Source organism: Galleria mellonella, unplaced genomic scaffold, assembly GCF_026898425.1.
Source record: "Galleria mellonella isolate WM207_F2 unplaced genomic scaffold, CSIRO_AGI_GalMel_v1 utg28, whole genome shotgun sequence".
In the NCBI taxonomy this organism is placed as follows: Eukaryota; Metazoa; Arthropoda; class Insecta; order Lepidoptera; family Pyralidae; genus Galleria; species Galleria mellonella.
In genome coordinates, this window is record NW_026442064.1 from 4,606,130 (window position 1) to 4,629,687 (window position 23,558).

The 23,558-nt window shown below is 32.4% G+C and overlaps 2 protein-coding genes across 5 annotated transcripts in view; both read left to right on the plus strand.

Moving 5' to 3' along the window:
* The window catches only part of LOC113520341 (disco-interacting protein 2), a 146,772-nt gene that overhangs the window by 99,640 nt on the left and 23,574 nt on the right, over positions 1 to 23,558 (plus strand). For all 4 annotated transcript variants that reach the window (XM_031911431.2, XM_052895475.1, XM_026905656.3 and 1 more), the window contains 6 exons: positions 7,789 to 7,995; positions 10,794 to 10,915; positions 11,341 to 11,641; positions 12,474 to 12,785; positions 15,661 to 15,853; positions 20,789 to 21,001. In XM_031911431.2, coding sequence (XP_031767291.1) covers positions 7,789 to 7,995; positions 10,794 to 10,915; positions 11,341 to 11,641; positions 12,474 to 12,785; positions 15,661 to 15,853; positions 20,789 to 21,001 — 1,348 coding nt within the window. The remainder of the gene's footprint in view (positions 1 to 7,788; positions 7,996 to 10,793; positions 10,916 to 11,340; positions 11,642 to 12,473; positions 12,786 to 15,660; positions 15,854 to 20,788; positions 21,002 to 23,558) is intronic.
* On the plus strand, positions 2,712 to 5,464 carry LOC116413277 (histone deacetylase complex subunit SAP30 homolog). Its single transcript, XM_031911433.2, has 3 exons — positions 2,712 to 3,420; positions 3,509 to 3,706; positions 3,883 to 5,464. The coding sequence occupies exons 1-3, from the start codon at positions 3,265 to 3,267 to the stop codon at positions 3,988 to 3,990; spliced, it is 462 nt and encodes a 153-aa protein (XP_031767293.2). The 5' UTR covers positions 2,712 to 3,264; the 3' UTR covers positions 3,991 to 5,464.

A 23,558-nucleotide genomic window follows, 5' to 3' on the forward strand; every position in this document is an offset into this window, starting at 1 on the left:
TGTCCACTACTGTACATAGGGTAGTTTGACCACGCTTGATAGACGTGTACGAAGTACCATAAACATCACAAATCTGGAATCCATAGTGGTGTTCATTTATAGATGACACTGCACCAGTTGGACCTTTAGTGTGTTTATTACAATTAATAATAACACATATAATAATAATTTCTTTAATAAAGGCAACCAGAGCCCACACAAAATTCTAACAATATTAATTTGTACCAATTATAATTATCAAATATTTTTTTTACATTTATAAATAAATAACATTAACTTAATATACAGCTCGCCGTGTGGTCCCAGCATAGAATAGGCCACCCCTTCCTTTCACGTGGGTGTTGTAAAAGGCGATTAAAGGAACTTAATAGTTAAGGAATGAGAAGCAGCGTCCCTCTTAAAATAATCCTCCTAGGGCCTCCCTCATAAGGGCTTTCCCAGTAATTGCCACGGTTGGCGGGCGAGTTTGCAACCGCAGTTAGACTTTGGTGATATTTTAAGCTGCCCATTCATCGACTATTAAATTCCTTTAGTCGCGTCTCACGACATCCACGGAAAGGAAGGGGTAGCGTATTCTGTTATATTCTATTAGGATAGAGTACACTCTGGTAATACAAAATGTAGTTCGTAACATAAGGATTAGAGCATGCACTTAATACGTAAGCGAAGGCGGGCGAGATATAATTGAACATTGATGCGATACCCGTACATCGGTGTTTAAGCTCTCGAAAATGGATACGTGCTACGGAATATGGTGTATCAAATGTATTTTTAATTATCTAAGATTAATCACATCATACTAGTGTAATTAATTATTGGATAATTAAATCCCACATTGTATTATATTTGCAACCTTTCAACTTCCTTCGTTAATGTATTTGTGGTTCCTAAAAAGGTTAGATGGCTGAAGTGCTTGCTAACATCGCTTAGTTTGAAATATAGCACACTTATGTGATGCCAGTGAGAATATAAAATGTAATAAAATCGGTTTCATTTTGCTTTGTAAGAAAGGTCTACAATAAATTTTGTTTCCTCGCTGTTTATTAGTGTTTGATCCTGGAATCTTCAGTTTTGACAAGATTTACCTAATATTTTTTTTGTCTATAGATACATACACTATAGATACACATACAGATAGATGCATACACCTTCGTTAATTTTGAACCGATTAACTAAAACAACATAAACAAGTACATATTGCTCTGAAATAAAAAGTAATAACTTCATAAACACACATAGACATGCCGATAAAGAATTATCCAAGATAATTTTCAGGTGGAACCGTGTGGAAGTCTACCTGATAGGGTATATTGCCAGCAATAGACTTCTCAGATCTGAGACAGAGGTATCTCAGCCCACAGAATGTATAGACTGAAATAAAGTTTTACATAAAAAATATTGTTAAAGCGGTCTTTCATTTATTATTCTTAGTAAATTTGTTTAATTTATTATTAATAATACAGATATAGCTACGTTGTCACATTGCGTTTGGACACATTCACCCCAGTAGTTCCTTGGGAATTAATGCATAAATAGATAGATGGATAGATAAATAATCTTTATTACCACTAACAAAAAAAAAAAGAAAAAAAAACAATTTTGCTGGTTAATAAAATTGTAAATAAATTAAAATTCAATTAAATATTGTATACTGTTCTGATCTTATCGTTTGCTGAACTAAAATATGTGTTATGCGTACTGCATAAGGTTGGGTATGCGGGCAATGTTACGTTGAAACGAAAGAGTGAGCGAACAAATAGCGCTGCTTGAGGGTACAACACTGCTCATTTTGACATACGCTAAATTACAAGCTAAACTGTTTCCATGTTTAGGGTTCCGTACTAAAGGAACCCTTATGGTGCGACTGTCTGTCCAACCGTCTATCACAGCGTCATATCTCAGCAACTATTAATGCTATCAATTCGGAGGTTGGAATATTTTTATTTATTTATTTTTTGCTAGGATGTTTTAAATGGATACTTAAAATTAAAAAATTGGCCTACTGGTCTCTATGGGGTATCATATGAACGGGTTTCATTTGGACATTTTTAAACTAATTTTTATGTATTTTTACAAACGTTATAAAATATTTAAAAATACAATAAGGAGTTATTACTTACATTTAAAAAATTTTACTCGTATGTTGTTTGGTTTTTTTGTATGTTATGGTAATTGCAAGATTATAATACGTCCATTCATCTTGTAATAATTTATTTCTCTTAGTTTCTTTCTTTGTGTGTTTTAGTTATTGTTAACGAGTGTCCAACATATTCAAATAATTGTTGTTTAAAGGGAACAAAACAAACAAACGTTGTCTAAAAATAATACACTTTTATTTAATACAATTTTATTTCTACCTGTCTGCATCATATACAAATTCTATAGATATTTTATTCTTTCGGGTAAAAGTTGAAGAAATCCCTTTTAATGATAAGTCCGCTTGTATACATTTTCGTTATAACCTAATATCCATATTAAAAATTTATGTACAAAAACATATAAAATAAATAAACTTTTTAAAAACTATTGCAAGTACGGAACCCTCGGCGAGTGATTTGAAGTCACACCTGACCCTTTTACTCTTGACAATTCAACATTTTGTTTTGCGAAACCGATAAATATATTTACGGTAATAAGATATTTCTAGTGATATAAATATATATTGTAAAAATTGTATTATAATTTTAAAGTCGACTTTAACGACATATACAGAATAAATAAAATGCAATAATTGTCAAAAAAGCAAATTAAAATAATTGAAGGTGTATAGTACATACTTAGCATGTTATATACAAATACCTACATTTACAATTATAAATCAAATGGTGATTGCCGCAATCGGTCGATGCGAAAGTCTTTTGTCTTATCCTATTCCTGTCCACGGCACCCGTGGTTATGTTTTATAAATTATTGATTGAAAAAATAAATGATCTTGTTCTAATTTGAATGAAGCAAGTGAATACATCATTGGAAACGGATAATTTCAAGATAACATGATTTGGAAATACTATCGAACATTTCTGTGTACCTGTTATATCGAAGAACTATTGTAATTAAAACGGGGTCGAAGTATAATAACTGAATAGCCTGTGTTCATGTACTAAAAATTGACGTAAGCATTAGAAAAGATCAGTGTTATTGAAAATCATAACTCCAATTGTGATTATTTGTGAATACATCGAAATTTCCACGCTCGCCTGGTGCGTGGTCTACATAGAAGATCAATTAATTTGTTATACATATAGTTTTATAAGTTCGTACATAATGACCGGCAAGAAATCTAAGCGTAATGTGGTACTGAAATGTTGTCTCATGGATGACGACAAGCATTGCAAACAGTTCGCGGGCAGTGCAGTTTACGGCAGGCGAATAGTGAGGCTAATCACCGATCAAAATCTCAATCTACGTCTTAATCCAAAGGTATTAATTTTTCACTACTATAACAATTTTAAAGTATGTGCTTTATTCTATTCAAGATAATGAAATATGGATATATCTTTTTTTGCAGGCCAGACACACAAACATGTGTAATTATCACAGAGATATATTACAAATTGCCAAAATAGAATATAAACGCAACAATAAAAAGAGAATGCGTTCGCCTGAAATAAACATGCACTTGCTAACTGTGAAAACATTAAGGCGGTATAAAAGCTATTACAATATTCGGGCAGGACGTGGATGGAATAAAGCTCGATTGGTTAATGTAAGACATACTTTTTAGTATTTTTTTAATTTATATGTGTAAGTCTTTTTTTTGTATATTTATATTATCAGTGATGATAAGATAAATATATAAATATTAATTGCAAGTAATTGCTGATATAATAATATCATCTCGGCCATTACTTGCATTTAATATTTATTATTCTTATTTTACAGGCAGTTGAGGAACATTTGAAGACGCTTCCGATTAATGAAACTGAGATCATTAATAATTTTATCCATATGGTGATAACAAATGGAAATAAGTTAGATAAGAAGGAATAAATTATATGTTATTATTACTCTTTACATTTATGTTACTTTATATGTAATTTTTTTTATGACTTTATTCGCTTTAAATTATAATCTAATGTATTAGTGATTTTAATCGAGTGTTACTATATTAGTAACACGTATTAGAATAAAGTAAGTGAAGATGTTGTACCTTGATACTTTTTTATTAAAATATTTAATACATTAAAAATATGATACCTATGCTAAGGAATATAGCTGTATTTTAAAGAGTAACTTACTAAACTCAAAATATGAAACATACAAAATTATTGCTTAACATCTTAAAAGGTTTTTTAATTATTTTACAGCATTGCCATATACCTTGATCAGCGTATGTTGTATCTTGATCAAAGGCAGTTTAAAGACAAATAAAAGGCAATATAGAATTGAATATTAATGGCATATTAGTTGTCTATATTTTAATAACCAAATCGCAATAACAACTTGAAAGCAATCATTAACATGTTTTTGTTATTCATTCTAGGCTAAATATGTTTATTTCTTTTTTTAAATATGTTTTATTGAAGCTTTTTTCATAAAAAGTTTGTCCTCCCATCTTTGTGAGTTGTCTATCTCTTATCTTCATACAGGAATACAAAAAACTTCATATAATCAAGGTATAGCGGTAAAAGGTACAGCAGCTTCCCCTATTAAATAGCAGGATATTTTAAATAATTAGTAAGAATAAATAATAATTTATTGTTACTAATTACTTAAAATGCATTAACATAAGAACGTGTATTATATAATAAATAATAATATAATAGAAATAATATAAGAATTTATATTGACGCGTCTATAACCGCTAGCATTTTTGATTTACTTCAAAACTTTTTTCTTTTTACGCGATAATTTTACTAATTGTATACCAAGTGGTAAAACGTACAGCTTTTCCTACTTTAATAGCGGGATATTTTAAGTATTAGAATAAATTTTTACGTTTATGCAAATGACGGTCTATGATCGTTGGCATTTCTTTTTTTTACGCTATACATTTGCCTGTTTGGCACCAATTTTGTTTTTCATTTCTTTTTTAAAAGAATAAGTAAATATTATTCAAAACCGCTATTTTCAACTTACCTTTATAAATATTACTTTTGCAAATCATATTATTACACAAAGAAAATATTCTTAATATTGTTCATGATTTCACTTTAAATAAAGTTGATTTTGAAATTGACACAATAATCTTTACATTTGATATCCTTAATTACTAATCCTTACTAATATTATGTGTGAGTTTGTTTGTTTGTTACTTTATAGCACCTTCACTGCTTAGCCGATCTGAATGGAATTTAAACTAGTAGAAAATTCTCAAATTCGTCCTCCTTTTTACCTCTAATGGCAATTTGCAAAATATTTTGACACCTGTACACATTAAAGTAAATTAACCCTGCTGATTATGATTCTACCTGCTGCTATCTCCTGCGCCCCCTCATCCCCCCTCCCCCCTCCTTTTATATTTAAAGTTGTCTCTAACTGCAATTTTATTTATTTATACTTTACACAAAGATTGTATAGTTATAATTTATTTTGTATAAAGATGTACAACAGACGGGTTTAATTCCGTTAAGAGTTCTCTTACAACAAACTCTCGGTAGTAAGGATCATTAGTTAACAGCAAGCAGTATGCGTATAATAAAAAGAGGATACATAATTGAATGTGGTGTTTCTACTAAGAAATTATATTTACCTAAATACATTACTACTATTACTACTAAAAACTTACTAACTTATATTCTTGTATTCAAGATACACAAATATATGTATAGTATAATAAAAATATATAAAATATTATAACTGTTCCTAAAACTTTATAATGCAATGTGTTTGGAGAAGGTTATTTATTATCCCTGCCAATACACGGTTCCGGTCACGCAGATGTAGACGCGGGTAAAAACTAGTATTTAATAAAATATTCATTAAAATTTTCATTATATGGGGAACATGCAAAAATTTATGGACTCATAAGTACAGATGAAGCATAATAATCGAAATTATAAATATTTCGTTCGTATTCGTATATTGTTATGTTTTTATATAAATATACATAAATATAAATAAGCAAATAGGTACCAAATTTAATAAAAAAAAACATGATAAAATATTGTATATGACAATTTAAGAACCAAGTCTGCAAATGAGTTGCTTGGCGCCATAAATAAAAGTGAAAAGAGTAGGAAGGGTACCTATGCACCTATACAATAAGAGTACATGACCTTAATGATGTGGTCATCCATACTAATTGAACGGTCAGCCATTTAAGCTTAGTTTAATAGTAAAACATCAATAGATACATTTTTACAAACTTTCTTGTTTAGAATAGTAAGATTTATAATTATAAATGTATAATATATAAATAAGTGTTGTTAAAACAATTCTTATTTACAAACCTAATAGGACAAGTACCTATCAAGCAACAAACAGTTTTTTGGCATATACAAAAAATAAAACTGCGACTTTAATCGTAAGAAAATATGGAAACAAGAAGGAAGTAGGGAGGGGTTTGTATGAAATAAAATATTTAAAAATTCATGGGAAAAAAAGGGAAGATTTGGTCCTATTTTCTTCACTAATACGCGTGTGTAAAGTCGAGGTGGGATGTTTCCGGACAATTTATAAATAATGTAATGTAGTCAACGATGTTGATAAATATAATATAAATATATATCTGTCACGCCTGTCTATATGAGGTACAAATTGGATATCTGTACTATAGCAATATCTATATATATATATAGATAATTGATATATCTGTTATTGGAACAATGTACTATACATATCATTACTACAATATAAAGATATTGCTATATATTTATTACCCAACCTTAATACAAATACTTATTGCTGTACCGTTCATTTCGCTACCAATACGCTAAGACTAGTATCCAAATATTATTTATCATCATCATCATCATTATTATCAGAGCTGTTAACTGTCCACTGCTGAACATAGGGCACGCCCTATTGGGAGTTTTGCTAGTAGTCGCCACGCTTGGCAGGCATGTTGGCAACCGCTGATAGGCTTTGGTGATGTTAAGATACTGCTGCCCATTCCTCGACCAATTTGGTCGCCTATTAATGGTCGAAGGATAGGCAGTGGCGTCTCTCTTAAAATATCACCAAGACCTAGTTGCATGACAATAACTGGCAAAACCCCATAAAGGAAGGTCTATGTTCAGTGGTGAACAATTAACGGCTGATATGGTTATGGTATGGTTACTATATGGTGCAAATATTGTTAATATGAAATTAAAAATTTTGCCCGAAGGCTAGCGTTGAACACAAGAGACTAAAGTATCTAAGTTGCATTTGTGCAATAGTTTAATCATTTGGTCCAAATACTTCAACCATTTGGTATAACAAAGAATTTCTCTACAAGCAATCGTCAACTAGTTTTATTTATATTATTTTAAAAATTTTCTAATTTAACCACAAATTAGATATTTACATATTAGTCAACAGTCCATCTTAGTTCCCTATCACTAACCGCACCTGGGGATTCATGATGTGCTTTTAAAACCTGACAATTTTATAAATTAGTCTATGATTTGCAGGTCATCAAATTGACACCAATCTCATAGACAAAACGAGCTAGTTTATGTTTATGTGACATAAAACTGGGGGAGTTCATTATGTTGTTTTTAATACCTGATAACTTTACAGATTAGTCTATGATTTGCAGTCGTAGACAGAACGGGCCAGTTTGTTACGTGAACATAAATTGCCTTCAAGTTTTAGTTGTTTGCCCTTAATGCATAAAAAGTTAACATTATTCTATGGTTTCAGCGTCAAGTTCAGACGAAGATTCGTGCGCAGGTGACACAGAGCTACCACCGCCGCCGGAGCTGGGCTCGCCGCCGGCGCGCCGCCCCGCCGCGCCGCACCCCCGTGCACACCCTCATCCTCTCCCTCAAGCTCACCAAAGGGAGAAGAAACACGCACCCAGAGAGAGGACGGAGATAGACTTATCAGATATCACCCACTTACCTGCATGTAAGGTCCATGTAGAATAGCAAATTGACCGTCACATTCAATAATTCATTATTATTTATGATAAATCACCGAACACAATGATCAAATACGAATGAATTTAATTTCAACTGTAATTAAAATAACCCTAAAGCTAAAATTATATTTCTACTGCGACTTTTTTATGAGTGAAAATGGAATGGTAACCCCCATCTACAATATCAGTAGGTGTACAATAATGAAGCACTAGTGGGAGATAATGGGTGATAAAGAAAGCAGGTCATTTGGCTCAGCGTGACGAATTTAACAAGAATTAGCCAAGATAGGTTCTAGGGTGAAACGTGTAAAGATCGACCTGATAGAAGCTCACCACTAATGAAGTAACGACGCCTTTCTCCTCCCCTACTGTAACTTTTTTATGGGTAAAAATAGAATGATAACCCTGCCTACGCTATAAGTATCTGCTGGCGGGGCACCAGTGGAAAATACGGTGAGGATGAAAGCAGGCTAGTTGGCTCATCGGGATAAATTCAACAAAAACTAACCACGACGGTTTCCATGGGGAACGACATGGAAGTTGATTTTATAGAGTATATTACTAGCAATGGGGCTTTTAGACCTCCATTACTGGCAATCCCTTTCCCCCCTATAGTGACTTAGTATATAGGTGTAAATGTGCAAAAAATATAATCAATGTTGGAAATATAAAATACATAATGTATATTATATTTGTTGCTGAGGCTAAAGATTTTTTGTAATTTCATAACGATAATTATGACATACTTACAAATTGCATAAGACAGTTTTTAATACATAACTTAAATTCTTAATTACTGTCAATAGGGTTTAGTTTTTATTTAAATATAGAATATTTATCGATCAATCGATCTAATATGACTGATCGTTTATTTTAAACGACAGTCAGTTTGTAACTTTACCGATATATAAATAAAATGCATCGATATACAATCTCGTACGTTTCGTGTTAATAAAATATTCAGTAGTTTCGTACGGTTGAATGGCATTTCGCTCATAATATGAAAATAACTAACCATTGGCTGTATCAATATTTAATAAACTGGAAAAGTTAGCAAATTATGCTCAAAAATTATATTAATGCTATAGGTACTTATTTTGACTTTTGCCTTATGACCGCAATTTATATTGTTAATTTCACAGAAAATCATAATACACCCACATACCACCCGAAAAACTTCAAACTCACCATGTTACATGGCTGTTTTTAGTACTCGCATTCTTACATGTTCAGATGTGTGTAAAAGTACACTGTCTTTTAAATCAGAACAAGGTTTGTTTGTGTTCCAAGTGTCATTTAAATCCAGTCAGCCTTTCAAAAATAACAATTATCGAAAACATCTTTATATACTTTGTCATTTATAATATTAGGAAGATTTATTGTCGCCGTATTTACCTTAATATTTACATCTCAATAGCATATAAATCTCTTACATCTATCAATTTACAATCCCATTATTCCGATTTGGCCGCACTTTATAATTTTCCATATGTCCATTAAACGCAACTTAATGTTATTAATGTAAGCCGAAGTTTTCGGATTTGTATAGAATTGTATCACAAAGATGAAACAAACAAACATACCTTTCATCTGATAGTAAGCAATAACTGTAGCATACGCCTCCAACACCATAAAAGTCGCATATTGTATACCATCCCTGACGTAACTTTAGAAACATAAATACGTACAATCAGCAGAGGGAGACTTTGTAAAAAGTCGTTTGAAGGGTGGGATATGGTAGTGAATTGACAGCGTGCAGATGAATAACATCTGAGCCCTCAGGAATGGCAATTCATGGGGGGTATCATGGGCAAAACAGTATACTCTATTATGTCCATGGTAATGCTCATGTTTATAGGCGACGGTTCCCACTTTCCATCAGGTGGGTCGTCTACTTGTTTGCCATTCTAAGTAACAGAAAAAACGTGTTTATTTCATGCATTTTGATTGCAGAAACATAAACAACTTTTAATTTCAATAGAGCAACGAATATGTAGCGCCTCACAGACAGTGTTTCTGTGTTACAATTGTTTTATTTTCTTACCTATTGCGGAGCAATCGAGCAAAGTTAGGAACTAAACGCAAAGCTTGTAGAATGGACGCCAATCCCAGAAAGTTTAATTGGAAACAGTAAATTAACCCAAATGCACGTAGACTCAATCTAAGTCAACTTTGCACGATTAGAATACAAAATAAATAGTACGGATACTTCTGTATTCTATACTTATTTCAAGAACTTGTTAAGCTTTATTTAATTAATCAATTGTTTGTACTTACACTACAAACATGTCAACAGCTAATACTAGAACTTTAACGTTTTTAAAGCTTAAAATATAAATGTTTGAAAAGTTACATTTTGACAGGTTATTTCTTAATTTCGAAGGGATACCATAAGAATGAAATAAATATGAAACTCATAATGCTATAAAATGCGTTTTACGCGTTTTTGCCAAAAAGTTGTAAAATAGCTCTGATTTAAAAGGTTGAAGACCCTTAAACCCTTTAAATCAACTTCAATCAAAATCAAATTTAACAAACTTCATACTTAGTTACAAATTTTAGTAAACGTTATAGTATGCTGCGGATGACAGATCACCTAAATCATACTAAAATATAACTTATTGATTCAGCAAAACATTTGACTGTCAATTAATAATTAATAAGTACATTTTCACCATATTTTTACATTAAATATTGCCAAAATTTCAGCTGTCATCCGTACTAGGCAATACCGTGCAGAATATAATTTACCACCATTACTCAATATTGTGAACTTATAAACCAGATATCCAACCAGACGTGACACATACATCGTCGGGCGCGCGGCGAGGGGGAGCATTAATAGCTGACAGAGTCCAGTGCTACTCGCAACCTGAAGACACGGGAACCGGAACCGGGAGGTGGAAGGTGGGTGTAATACAAGTAAAATTGAAATGATTTATTTTACAATGACATGTATTAATATTTTTGAGTGCTAACTGTAATAGTATTAGCATGTATCAAATATAAAAGCCTTATTACCTCTAAATATATCAAAAGTTTCTTTGCTGGCACATGCCTTTTAATTACTGCGTCTTTTTTCTTATTTTATGTAATCGACCTACTTACGCATCATACATGTATTGTAATATGTAATTTCAGAGGATTTATTATCACTTGTCTTTCACCAGACTTCAAAATAACTCACTAAACTAAAATAATATGAAAATAAAAAATCATAAAGTGATTTATTTCCACAGACATAATATTTGTGCATTCTTATGCAATGCTGCAGTTATAATATCCTTTACACTAAGATTTGAGATTAAGCTTGTACGTCATTGTTCACTCAGGTCTCGGCCAAAATTCAGCAATTATTAAACACACTGAAGCGACCGAAACGTCGTCCTCTGCCTGAATTTTACGAAGACGACGACATAGAATTAGAAATAGCCGCGAATCCTAAAGACCCTAACGCGCCAAAACCAGAAGGTGGGACCATGACCCCAGCGGTTGGAGAACAACTAGTGGTCCCGGCTGGCCTGCCGAGAAACCTGGAAGCCGCCTTGCAACGATATGGCACAGCGTCATTCAAAGCTAATGTTGCCACCGTTCTGGATCCAAATGGGAAACTTAGTAATTCGCTGACTTATGGTAAGTGCTTATAGTAAAATTTCCTTCACCTTATTTTTTTTAATTACAATATATTTGAACCGAAGTCCCTTTTGCTTTTCTTTTGCTCTCAAAACTCGTGTTTTAAATGTAAATTACAAAGATATAAAATCACCACAATATCATTACCCTTTATTTCTTCAACTATGCTTTATTTAAATTAAATAGTTTGGGATCTCCTTTTACTTGGACAAATATCTTATTATCATTTATATTACTGTTACGAAAGGTTCATTACATATCATAATTTTTGTTAAAAATTTATTGATAATATTAGTTTCCTTTAATAATATTAAATTTTTACACTCAGAATCAACGTATGTAGTAGTGGGTGTTAGGTATACGATAAAGTTGTTGTCGAAATCTTATATATAAAATTCTCGTGTCACGGTGTTTGTTACCAAACTCCTCCGAACGGCTTTACCGATTTTTATGAAATTTTGTGTGCATATTGGGTAGGTCTGAGAATCGGCCAACATCTATTTTTCATACCCTTCAATGATAAGGGTGATCCTCCCCAAAATATTTTTTTTTTATTTTTTTAACAAATTTTTCCATTTTTATTTTATTATGATTTAGCATTGAAAAGTACACATAACTTTAAATTTTCATCGTTCTACGATAAACCCTTGTCTTTTAATCGCGATTTTTATATTTCGCAATAAGTGGTAAAACAACGTTTACGGGGTCAGCTAGTATGATATAAAATTTCCTTTACAAACCTTAACAATGTTTATTTCTCCTCTTGTAATACATCAATAATAATATAATTATAATTTAATCTCTAATAATAATACATCCGATACACCAACAGGTAAACTTCTAAGCCGCTCGCTCAAAATAGCACACGCATTGCTCAACAAAACGTTCACATCGAAGACCAGCAGTGGTGGTCCCTTGACCGGGGACAGTTCAATCAAGCCTGGCGATCGAGTTGCCTTGGTCTACCCCAACAACGATCCAATAAACTTTATGTGCGCGTTCTACGGCTGCCTTCAGGCCGGGGTGGTGCCAGTTCCCATAGAAGTGCCCCTGACAAGAAGGGACGCAGGCCTCCAACAGGTTGGATTCTTGCTGGGCTCCTGTGGGATACAGTACGCGCTTACTTCGGATGCGTGTATGAAGGGTGAGTTGTCTTCACTATTATTATAAATATCTTTTACACTTGAAATATGCGGGAACCATATGCTTCTATCGTGATGCAATAGTAACCTGAAATTTTAAATTTCTTCAAGATTAAGTATTCGTAGTTCAAAATTAAATAACTTGGAAGTTTTTTTAATATTTTGATATTAATATAAGACTATCAAGTATATATTACTGTGAAATTTGCTATGATATGGATAGGATTATAGCTACCTCAATTTATAAAGTTATTAATATAGTTTTACATCATTCTAAAATTCTACGATGTCTCCAATAGTTTGCTAATAACCTAGTAAGATCAATAATATTTTCTACTGTATAAATTATAAACGTTCAAAATGTAATATATTTTGAAAATATTAATTGTTGGAATAAATAATTTTACGCATATTATGTAATTCATATATATCATACTATGATATATAGCTATACATATACAAATTATATAGTAGATATATAGTATAAATAAGCGTAATTATTCTATCAAAATAACATAAATCTCCATCAGCCTTATATTCAGCTTTCAATAAAACACTAGAATTTAAAATGTTAACAGTATTTCTATACGATTGTTTTTACTAAAAGTAAGTAACTGTTAACGATTACTAAAAATATCACATTATTATTATTGAATTTAACCGTACTGTAAGGTTTATTGAAGCTGTCATGTTTTTGTGTGAAATTTCTTTTAAATCGCGTTACTATATAGCTATTCTTTTAAAGTACAGAGACCAGCCCTCATGAATCGATATTTTAAAGGACTGGAAATACAAAAATTTATAGTTCCTTTTTTTGACGTAGGAAATAATCCTTTTCCGAAGTTCCCGTGAAACCGCTAGATAATTTTAATGCGGGCGAAACCGCAATACAACATAAAACTTGACAATATTTATTACCATTCTCTTTTGAGGTTAAACAAAAAATGAATATTCATTTTATTATTTGCAATAAATAATGCATAAACTCAAAATATGAAATCAAATGTAAAATATTTATGTTGTATTACACAGCCTGCACTGTTAAACTCATAAAGAACTATAAAGAAATATATTTTGATGTAGCTAAAATAATAACTGAATACGGTTTTATTAATACTATTGCTGGGCCTCGATTTGTTTTCTTTTTTATAGCGGCGTTTTCTTAATATTATGAATTTTAGATAACTTTTACAATTATTTCATGTCTATTCCGCATTATTTTACTACGAAATAGTCTTTTTAAAAAATTTATTCTCACTCTTAGTGAATAACACAGTGGCAAACAGTTATTTATATGTTTTGAAGAGGTTTATATTGTAATTCTCATTATAACCTCTTGGACGCGAATTCCTTAGTTACTAATTTCGCTTCCAATTACATCAAGTAAGACTGACTATTTTTTAGTTAGTAATTATTCTTCAGTCGAAAAAAACGCTGTTATTACCCAAGCCTTTTTGTACTAAAAAGAAAAGTATATATAATTAAGGTTTGTGTCCCATAAAAAATCAGACAACAATTTTGGTAAAATTTCTCTGGAACCAATCTGTAAGCATATCTTTTCAAATAAAATAAAAGATCTTTCCAGATCGGTTTAGAACTGATCAAGTTATGAGGTAACATACGTGAAAAAAAATAACTCAACTGATGCCTTCCTTCTTTTTGAAGTCGATTGAAAATGAAAAATATATAATCAAACTTATTTACAATAATTCTATAGGTATTATATATCTTATAGTATAGTGAGCTCTATTTGCAGGAATAGACATCTAATAGTTGAACAAGATGATTTAATTTCTATGGTAAATTGATTCTAAGAGACACGTGGACTCCAATAATTGCGGCTTAATTGATTCAGCAATATGCATTTCCATACACAACATATATAGATCTTTCAATTAGACTATCAATGGGCAGTATTCAGTTGCAGATATTGATTCAACATTTGTATTTAGTCTAAACATAATTTGATAGAAGGTACCATTTTAGGTATTGACCATAAGATCGGTATTGAAAAGGTTCATAACATTAATTAGCGCACTGCTAATTACTTGGTCGTACTTTGAATAGACGACATGTCATACTAACGTTAATAGAAATGCATTGTGTGCTAAATTAACTCCAGATGCACGTTGTAATTACAAGTTGCCTAGAATTATATTACAGGTCTCTAGATTAATATTGTTCAGCTATTAATATTTGTACAGTCAGGCATGTGATAGATAGTACATTTCGTGTTATTGTAAAGAAATAACAGTATGGTATATTTTGTTGCCGATTCTTTTATGCATCACATTGACTGGTCACTATAAGGTGAAGAGTGAACGTTTTGCTATTTGTGTAAAATTAATTCCAATATAGTTTGTTTCAATAGAACTTAATGAAAATGTATATAAATGAATAATTGGTTCGGTTATTAAACAGTCTGCTGATGTCCAACAGAGTTCAAATCAAAAATATATTAATTTAATGTCTCAACATAGGCCTCTCCCTATTGAGGGGCTTTGTCAATAGTTGCCACGCTTGGCAGGAGGATTGGTAACCACAATTAAGTTAAGCTTTGGTGATATTTAAAGAGGGACGTTGCTGCCCATCCCTTGACACTTACGTTCGTCGTAAGAGGCCACTATGGGATAGTCGCCTCTTACGACACGCACGGAAAAGCAAGGGGTGGCCTATTCTATGCGGGGATCACACGGCCTCGATCACAAAACTAAATTACTTTTTTATGAAGTTCTATTGCAATAGATTCTGTAGTCTATATAGTGAATATTTGAGAAGGAACACTATAGTATTCTATCTTAAATATTCACATTGTATATAGAGTATGTATTCTATTAATATAATTTCCTGAAAAATAATTATTATCCTATTGCGTAGGGTTGCCAAAAACGTCGTCGGGCGACGTTGTTTCTTTCCGCGGATGGCCGTCCCTGCAGTGGGTGTCCACTGAGAAGTTGCCTCGCCCCCCTCGTGACTGGATCCCCCCGCCGCGTCCCGCTGAGGACAGTCCCGCCCATATCGAGCACACTTCTGCCGCTGACGGATCCGCAATGGGCGTTATAGTTACCAGGTGAGTGAATTTTGTTTTTTCTTATTTATAAATTTTACAATAATCTATACTTCGATAAATCTTACCACTGTTTATAAATTGTAACTAAATAATATTGGTGCATGGAAGATTAAAAATAGTGAGTGTTCTAAATAAGAGCAATACAACTAAAACAATTTTTTTTTTACAAAATTTATCTGTTTTTATGTAACAGACATCACATAGACATCCCATTCTGTGACTTTCCTCCAACTTACAATCTTGGGGTCTTCAAAAAACAGGTGAAAAGCAGCTAGTTATCAACATAATAAGAGTAAACCCATGAGTTAGGTGAACTTAACGCATGGGTTGATCCTCTTCATGAACAGTACACCGAAGCTTGCTTGTGCAGACATTTGTTGTATCCTTACATTATATAGATAGGTCTCAAAAACGGGTCAACTTTTTGTCAGGTAATTGTCAAATTAGTTGACTCTTTTTTTATCAATGTTATAAATATTTACCCATAAAATGTATCTTGACGTGTTATTTAATAAATAAAATTAGTGTTTACGCATTAAAAATATTTTTAAGACAAAATAAATATAGAAGTTATAAAGGAATCACTCAACTATTTATCACGCAAAATTGTATGAAAAAGTTGATCCATTTTTCTCGAAGCATATCTATGAGGACATTCTATCTATATAATTCTACCATAACATATCGAGCTATTGTAAAAAAAAAAAAATTTAAGTACCATAAGGCACATCAATATCGGTTTAATGACCTTTCTATTTGCTTACTCTGACAGTATTAGTGTACAGTTTACGATTATAAAATGCTGTTCGCGAAGTGGCAATAAAGGAAGGGCCAGTTGTGGTGACGCAACTAACATAAATCTTTGGAAACGGTAAATTGCGAGTCTGCAAGTTATGCAAAATCTATATTATCTTATCTATATAATATACGATATGGTTGCTGCTTTATATCGGTACAGCATCTATTGCATGCGTAAATAAGATGCATAACTTGTTCCTATAAAGGTAAATTTAAACTAAACCTTGGAGATAACTTAAGCGAACGATTTCTCGTTATTCCTCCGTGGCACGGTGGTGGATACGTTACTTTGTGTGAATTAGGTCTTTGGTTCGATTCTCACTAGGAATAATTTATGCAACGAATTTTTCTTAATTGGCTCTTAAATCTGGATGCTCCTAGATGTTGGTTACCTAGCTCCTTATGACACTCCTTATGATCTTTTCTTCGAGATCAGGTGATTGGCGTGATTGTATAGTATTTATATATTATTTCCTTGTTTCTTATATATTATGTAGGTATATATTGCAGGGCAATCGATCGGATTTACTTCATAATAAGCTATTTTTATAATAAAGTTATAAAGAGCAGCTCCTTTTATGGAAGTTAACTTTGTTGTTTGCAAAAATAATATAAAAAATCGATTTACAATTGGTGACGTAATCGCATAATGTAGCTACAGAAAAATCTAGACCAATTGTGATGCTTCAAAAGGAACCTTTATATAATATCAATTTTAAATTAATTCATGTTCATTCTTTCGTCCTCTTAAAATGTCTTCTCTAGATATTTGGATTACACTTATTCAGATTAATAATATAATTAAAATAGAGCTAGAATTGAAAGAAGATGATTGCTAGAACACAAATGCCAAGTCTTTTATCATACCCATTTGCTAAAACATGAAGCAGTCAAAGAAATACATGCGAAATACAACGATTGGCATCAAGTAGAATAGACGCAGCGTGATTTAAGTAAAAAACATTTTGATTGCTTTAAAATTAATTGTAAAATGTCCATTATGCCAACGGAATTAATTGCAATATGCTTCTAGCATATATATATCAATATATATATGTCATCTGTAATAAATATTCAGAAATGTGTAATTTTATCAGAGTGTAAGAACAGATTACAGCGTTTAATTTGTTGTACGTCGGGAATGAAAGGAATCCCTATTGCTTACAAAATGTTAGAACTCATTCCAAGTGAAGCCACACATGGAATACTGTTCTCACCTGTGGGCAGGAGCGCCACAGTACCAACTCCTTCCGTTAGACCGCATTCAAAGTCGGGCGGCTCGAATTGTTGACGATCGGCGTCTTACTGTCCGGCTCGACCCACTGAAACTGCGTAGAGATGTTGCATCTCTGTGCATCTTCTACCGAATTTATCATGGGGAGTGCTCTGAAGAATTGTTCGGATTGATACCTGCTGCAGATTTTCACCATCGTACAACCCGCCATAAACTAAAATTTCATCCCAACCATCTGGACGAGTGGCGGTCCTCCACCGTGCGTTTTTCAAGGCACTTTCTTCCACGCACAACCACTCTTTGGAATCAACTTCCAGCAGCAGTATTTCCGAACCGACACGACAACATAACCTTCAAGAAAAGAGCATATTCCTTTTTAAAAGGCCGGCAGCACACCTGCAATGCCGTAGGTGTTGTGGGTGACCATGGGCGGCGGTAGTCACTTACCATCAGGTGAGCCGCATGCTCGTTTGCCACCTGTGTTGTAAAAAAAAAAAAATTTAACCAAAATAAATTCGATCTAATAGTGCAATGGATTCCAGCATACGTTGGCTTACGGGACCATTAAGAAGCAGATCGTTTAACTAAACTAACCATAGAGGAAGATAGGTCAATTGTTAGCACATTTTACTGAATATATATCTAAATTAAAAAATCAATGTCAAAAAGAGTGGAAAGAATATTTTAACGAAATTTCAAAAGAAACAGGTATTTGGTATACTATTCAGACTGAACCTCCACACATTCTTTGGTTTTGTGAAACCAAAATAAGTAGATATAATATTAAATTAACTCTTCGACTTCGATCTGGCCATTATTCATCAAAAAGTTTGCACATCTTGCATGATGGGAAAGTCCTGGTCACCTCATTGTCAATTTTGTTATACCATCGATGATATGTTAGACTGTCGCGTAAACTTATTCAGTATATTAACTGAACCCAAGTCGGAAATTTTTTAACATCTCTATAAATTATTGATACCCATTAATTCCTCTCCTTCCGTGAGTAGGAAAAGAAGATAAAATTTTATATAAGAAATTAGTTCAGGATATAAGGCTGATATACTTGAAGAAGTTAAGAAAACTTAAAATAAATTAAACAAAATCTTTTGTAATTGCTTAAAAATGGGAAACATAATGCAACCATGGTTTCGATATGTGAAAAAAATGTCAGATAAAAAGTTGATAGATAAAACACATGTAATATACATATAAACAAACATTGAAAATTTCCACATTTATAATACTGTGATAGAACTAGCTTTTACTCGCGACTTCGTTCGTGTAACTGAGATATGTTCATTGATCGGGACAAAAGTAGCCTAAGTCCTTCTCCATCTCGTACAGTGAGTGTATTCATAGTGCTTGGCAAATTAATTTAGGTGCAAAAAGAGAACAAACAAAGAAACACAATTTCCTATTTATAATATTAGTAAAGAATACATGCAAATTTTATACATTTAGTTTTCGTATTAACAATCATAAAAAAATATCAAGTTTTCAGTAAGAAAGTATCGTACTACGCTTTACGGGACTATAGTTAAACTTGTCGATAGAGAGTTTATTTTATTCTAACTTCATCAAAAATATATATATATATATATATATATATATACAAGAAGAAAGAAGAAGAAGCCACAACAAAGAAGACACCACGCCGGCATACACAGACCACCAGTGTATGCCGGCTCATAACCCAGTGACCCGGAGGTAGTTGCCTCCGGAGATGCAGCCGGGGTAAAGGGGTTTACCCCGAGACCCCTACCTCACCCGCCTATACTATTAAAGGCGGGCAAGAAGACCCGGATGATGACTATTCAGTGCATCGCCTTGTACTGCAACGCCATCTAAAACGGTTCAAATATAATACAAACAACTAAACTGTAAATGTGACTGTCATTCGTAAAACCTGGTATTAACATAAATTCCACACAGATGTCGCTGTTTTTAAACAGGTTGCATTTTACTATGTTTCTTATAAAAATCACGTTAAACAGTAGTTAATTAATAATTAAACTACTGATCGTAAATCTATGATAATAGAAATTAGCATCAAATTAATTAAATTGTCTCTTTTTTGTGTTAAAATGAAATGGGGAAAAGTTCAAATATTAATTTCATTATCGTACTTAGTTATTAGAACATTTCAAATCGATGTACTTACAAACTTACATAATATTTTAGTATATAGTATAGTAATCTTACCAGCGTTAACAGTATACGTACGCGAAACAAAGATATTAACTCACGTCTTAAGTTATTAATTATCTTGAACCTAAGAACAGAAAAATTCATATTATTAAGATGTCTAATCCGTCTTATTTATTCTATAATTGATTTATAACGTTATAATTACCTTGGCATTATATACACTTGTATATTAAATTTCTATGTTTTAAAGAGAATAAAACATTAGGAAAAGAAAAAGGGATAATAATACAGTTTAACAGCCTAATTGCCCATCAGATCGATCTCGATCAAGAATTAACCACGATCGATTCCATCCCTGGAATCCATCGTGGTTAATTCTTGACCATAGGGCTAGCAACCCCGCTTCCTCCTTATCTAACATATCTCACTGGTGCCTCGCGAATGTAAACCAGTAGCGCGGGCAGGGTTACTATTTCATAGCCACCCTTTAACAAAAACCCTGTTAATATCATAAATGCGAAAGTTTGTAACCATAGATAGGTGGACGTTTGTTACTTTTTCACGCAAAAACTACTGAACAAATTTGAATGAAATTTGGTTCACGAGTAGGTTACATAAAACACTTTATACACAAATTCAGTAATTACGAATAGTTAAAAAGAAATCTTTATACATTTTAACAAGTATAATTTGGTAATAATTTGTTTTTATTCTAAAATCTTGCCTCCACTCACCAAAGTTTATTTTTGCAGGTCCGCGATGCTAGCGCACTGTCGCATGCTGTCGGTAGCGTGCAATTACACAGAGGGCGAGCACATGGTCTGTGTTTTGGACTTCAAACGTGAAACAGGACTATGGCATGCTGTACTGGCGAGCGTACTCAATGGAATGCACGTCATTTTCATACCGTACGCTCTGATGAAAGTGAGTCCCGCGTCCTGGATGCATATGATCACGAAGTACAGGTACGTTGGAGCAAATTATCAAATGTATATTTAATTATAAATGTATAATTAGCATTCGTACGTTATACGTTCTGATGAAAGTGTACTCGACGTCGTAGATGCATATGGTCACAAACTACAGTTATATGTGTTATTGTTTTAAATAATAAAACAATTTAATCCCTTTAATATGAAGTAAATGGGCATACATTCAAGAATACATATATATTTACGCACGTGATTTTTCTATGTTATTTGGCTAAAAAAACTGCTATAAAAGATTTGTTTCCTTCTGAAATAATTAATGTTTGGTGTTTTACCAGTTATTAAGTCAACCTGAAGTATTTGCATAAAATAAGAATAGAGAACGTCTTGTTGATCACTCTTATCTATACTTATAATAAATCTGTAGAGAGGTTAATTCTGTACATGAAATATATTTCCAAAATAACTATCAGCGGGGTGATTAGCGATCGATACTGATGCCAAAAATGCAATCAGTAAAAGTTTTGTTTGTCTGTATGTTCGTTATAGAAATAAAAACTATTCGACTGATTTTAACCAAACTTGGTACAATTATTCTTCATACTCTTCATACTGGGCAGGTTATAGTTAACTTTTCGTCACCCTACGATCAATAGGAGTAGAGCAGTGAAGGGAAATGTTAGGAAAACGGGAGAAGTTATTCCATTTTTAAGCTTTCGTCGCGTGTGTGTGGCCCCTTTTTAAAATGTAAAAATGTCCACTTGTGCAACGCCGGGACGGGCAGCTATTAAATTAATAAAAATAAATGGATGATAATGGAATAGTAGCCTGTGCTATGCGGTATACGCTGGCGGGACACCAGTTACTGAAGTACAGGCATGTTGGGCTTGAATTATCAGACGTGCAATCTTACTAATATAATACGATTGTAATTAGACTATGTCTGTCTGTATATGGGAGATATTTAGGAAAAATCAATACGAGGAGTCTTAATGAGACTTATAGAGTGTTAATGAAAAGCCTTATTTTTAATTTATCATTGTTTATTGAACCAACACTAATAAATTGATATAGCACACCACTCTGACTGATGATTGATTGAGATTACAATACAATGTTGCCACTAAGAAAAATAATTCTTTATATAAAAAAATTAACATTAACAAAAAATATAAACTATAAATTTTTTAAATGTTAAAATTTTATATTCTATGCATATTGAATATAGAGGTCAAAATAATATTCTATTAGAAATTTTGTCTTATTTGTATATCTGTAAGGTTGTTGCATTGAACACTGCTGCACCGTATTGGATGCGGTTTTCACAGTTGTGTTTCTGAAGGTGTAACTTAAAATCTGGTGTATATTTTATACGCCGCAATCTGGTGTATAACAAATAGGGCGCAAAAAGCCAATTAATTGTAAATGTATTATTAATATACATACCTTACAATCGAATGAATGTGTCTTGTGTCCTGTATGTGTACGATCACAATGTACAGGTGCGTTTGACCTAATTATCAGATCTATAGCTAATTAACGTATTATTCATTTATAATTAATCATATTATGTGAGCGCGTGACTAATTAAGGGCTCTCGTTCATTAAATCGTATGGTATGCCTTACTCTCTGATGAAAGCGGGTCCATATAAATGTGAAATTAAATTTTCTAAGTAGATTAATAGTTGTTATTAAATTTTTTATATGTAACTTTATTTTTTTATATCATCACATCAGCTTTTAACTGTCCACTGCAGAACGTAAGCCTCTTTTGCAAGTAGTTGTCACTAGTGTCCGACCGAAACAGGTTTTACAGCCGAAACCGAAACCGAACTTTCGGCTTTGGTCTCAGTTTCGGCCGAAAACAAAACTGAAACCGAAACTTACTGAAACATATTTAAAATTTCTTTTGTATACTGAAGTTTAGTGTATTTTTACACAATTATTTACACAAACACACAGATAGTTAAAAGGTAATAATAAATACTAATTAAAGTATGTAACAAATATGTTATACATATTTATATCTAAAAACATTTTAAAATTATGATTTACTTTTGGAAGTAAATTTAAAAAAAAAAAACAACTTTCAGTTGGATGTTTGTCCACGCAACACAAATACACGAAGTTTTGGCGCGGCCGAAAATTTCGCCTAATTATTGGCCGAAACCGAAACTAAGGCCGAAAGTAGAATTTCTAGAAACCGAAAATTCGGTCGGACACTAGTTCCCACGCTTGACAGGCCGATTGGCAACCGTATGGTATCGGTGTGGTAGATTATTGAGATCATTTTTCGATAGTCACATTAATACAAATTTTTCTATATATGATGTGAATGATAAAATAGCTGAAGTGTGATCTGTCATTATTAAACAGTTTACAGTATTGATTGATGAGACGCGTTAAAAAGGAAAACTAATGAATTGATTGATGTGGACACAGTGAAAGAGGATTCTTTTCCATTCTGTTATTTGTATTTAAAAAATGTAACAGTTAATCACTTAAATTTTTAACGAAAACTAATCCTGATGTTATACTTAATAGCTAAACTAAACTATCATGATCAAATCAAATTATCATCATCATCATTAT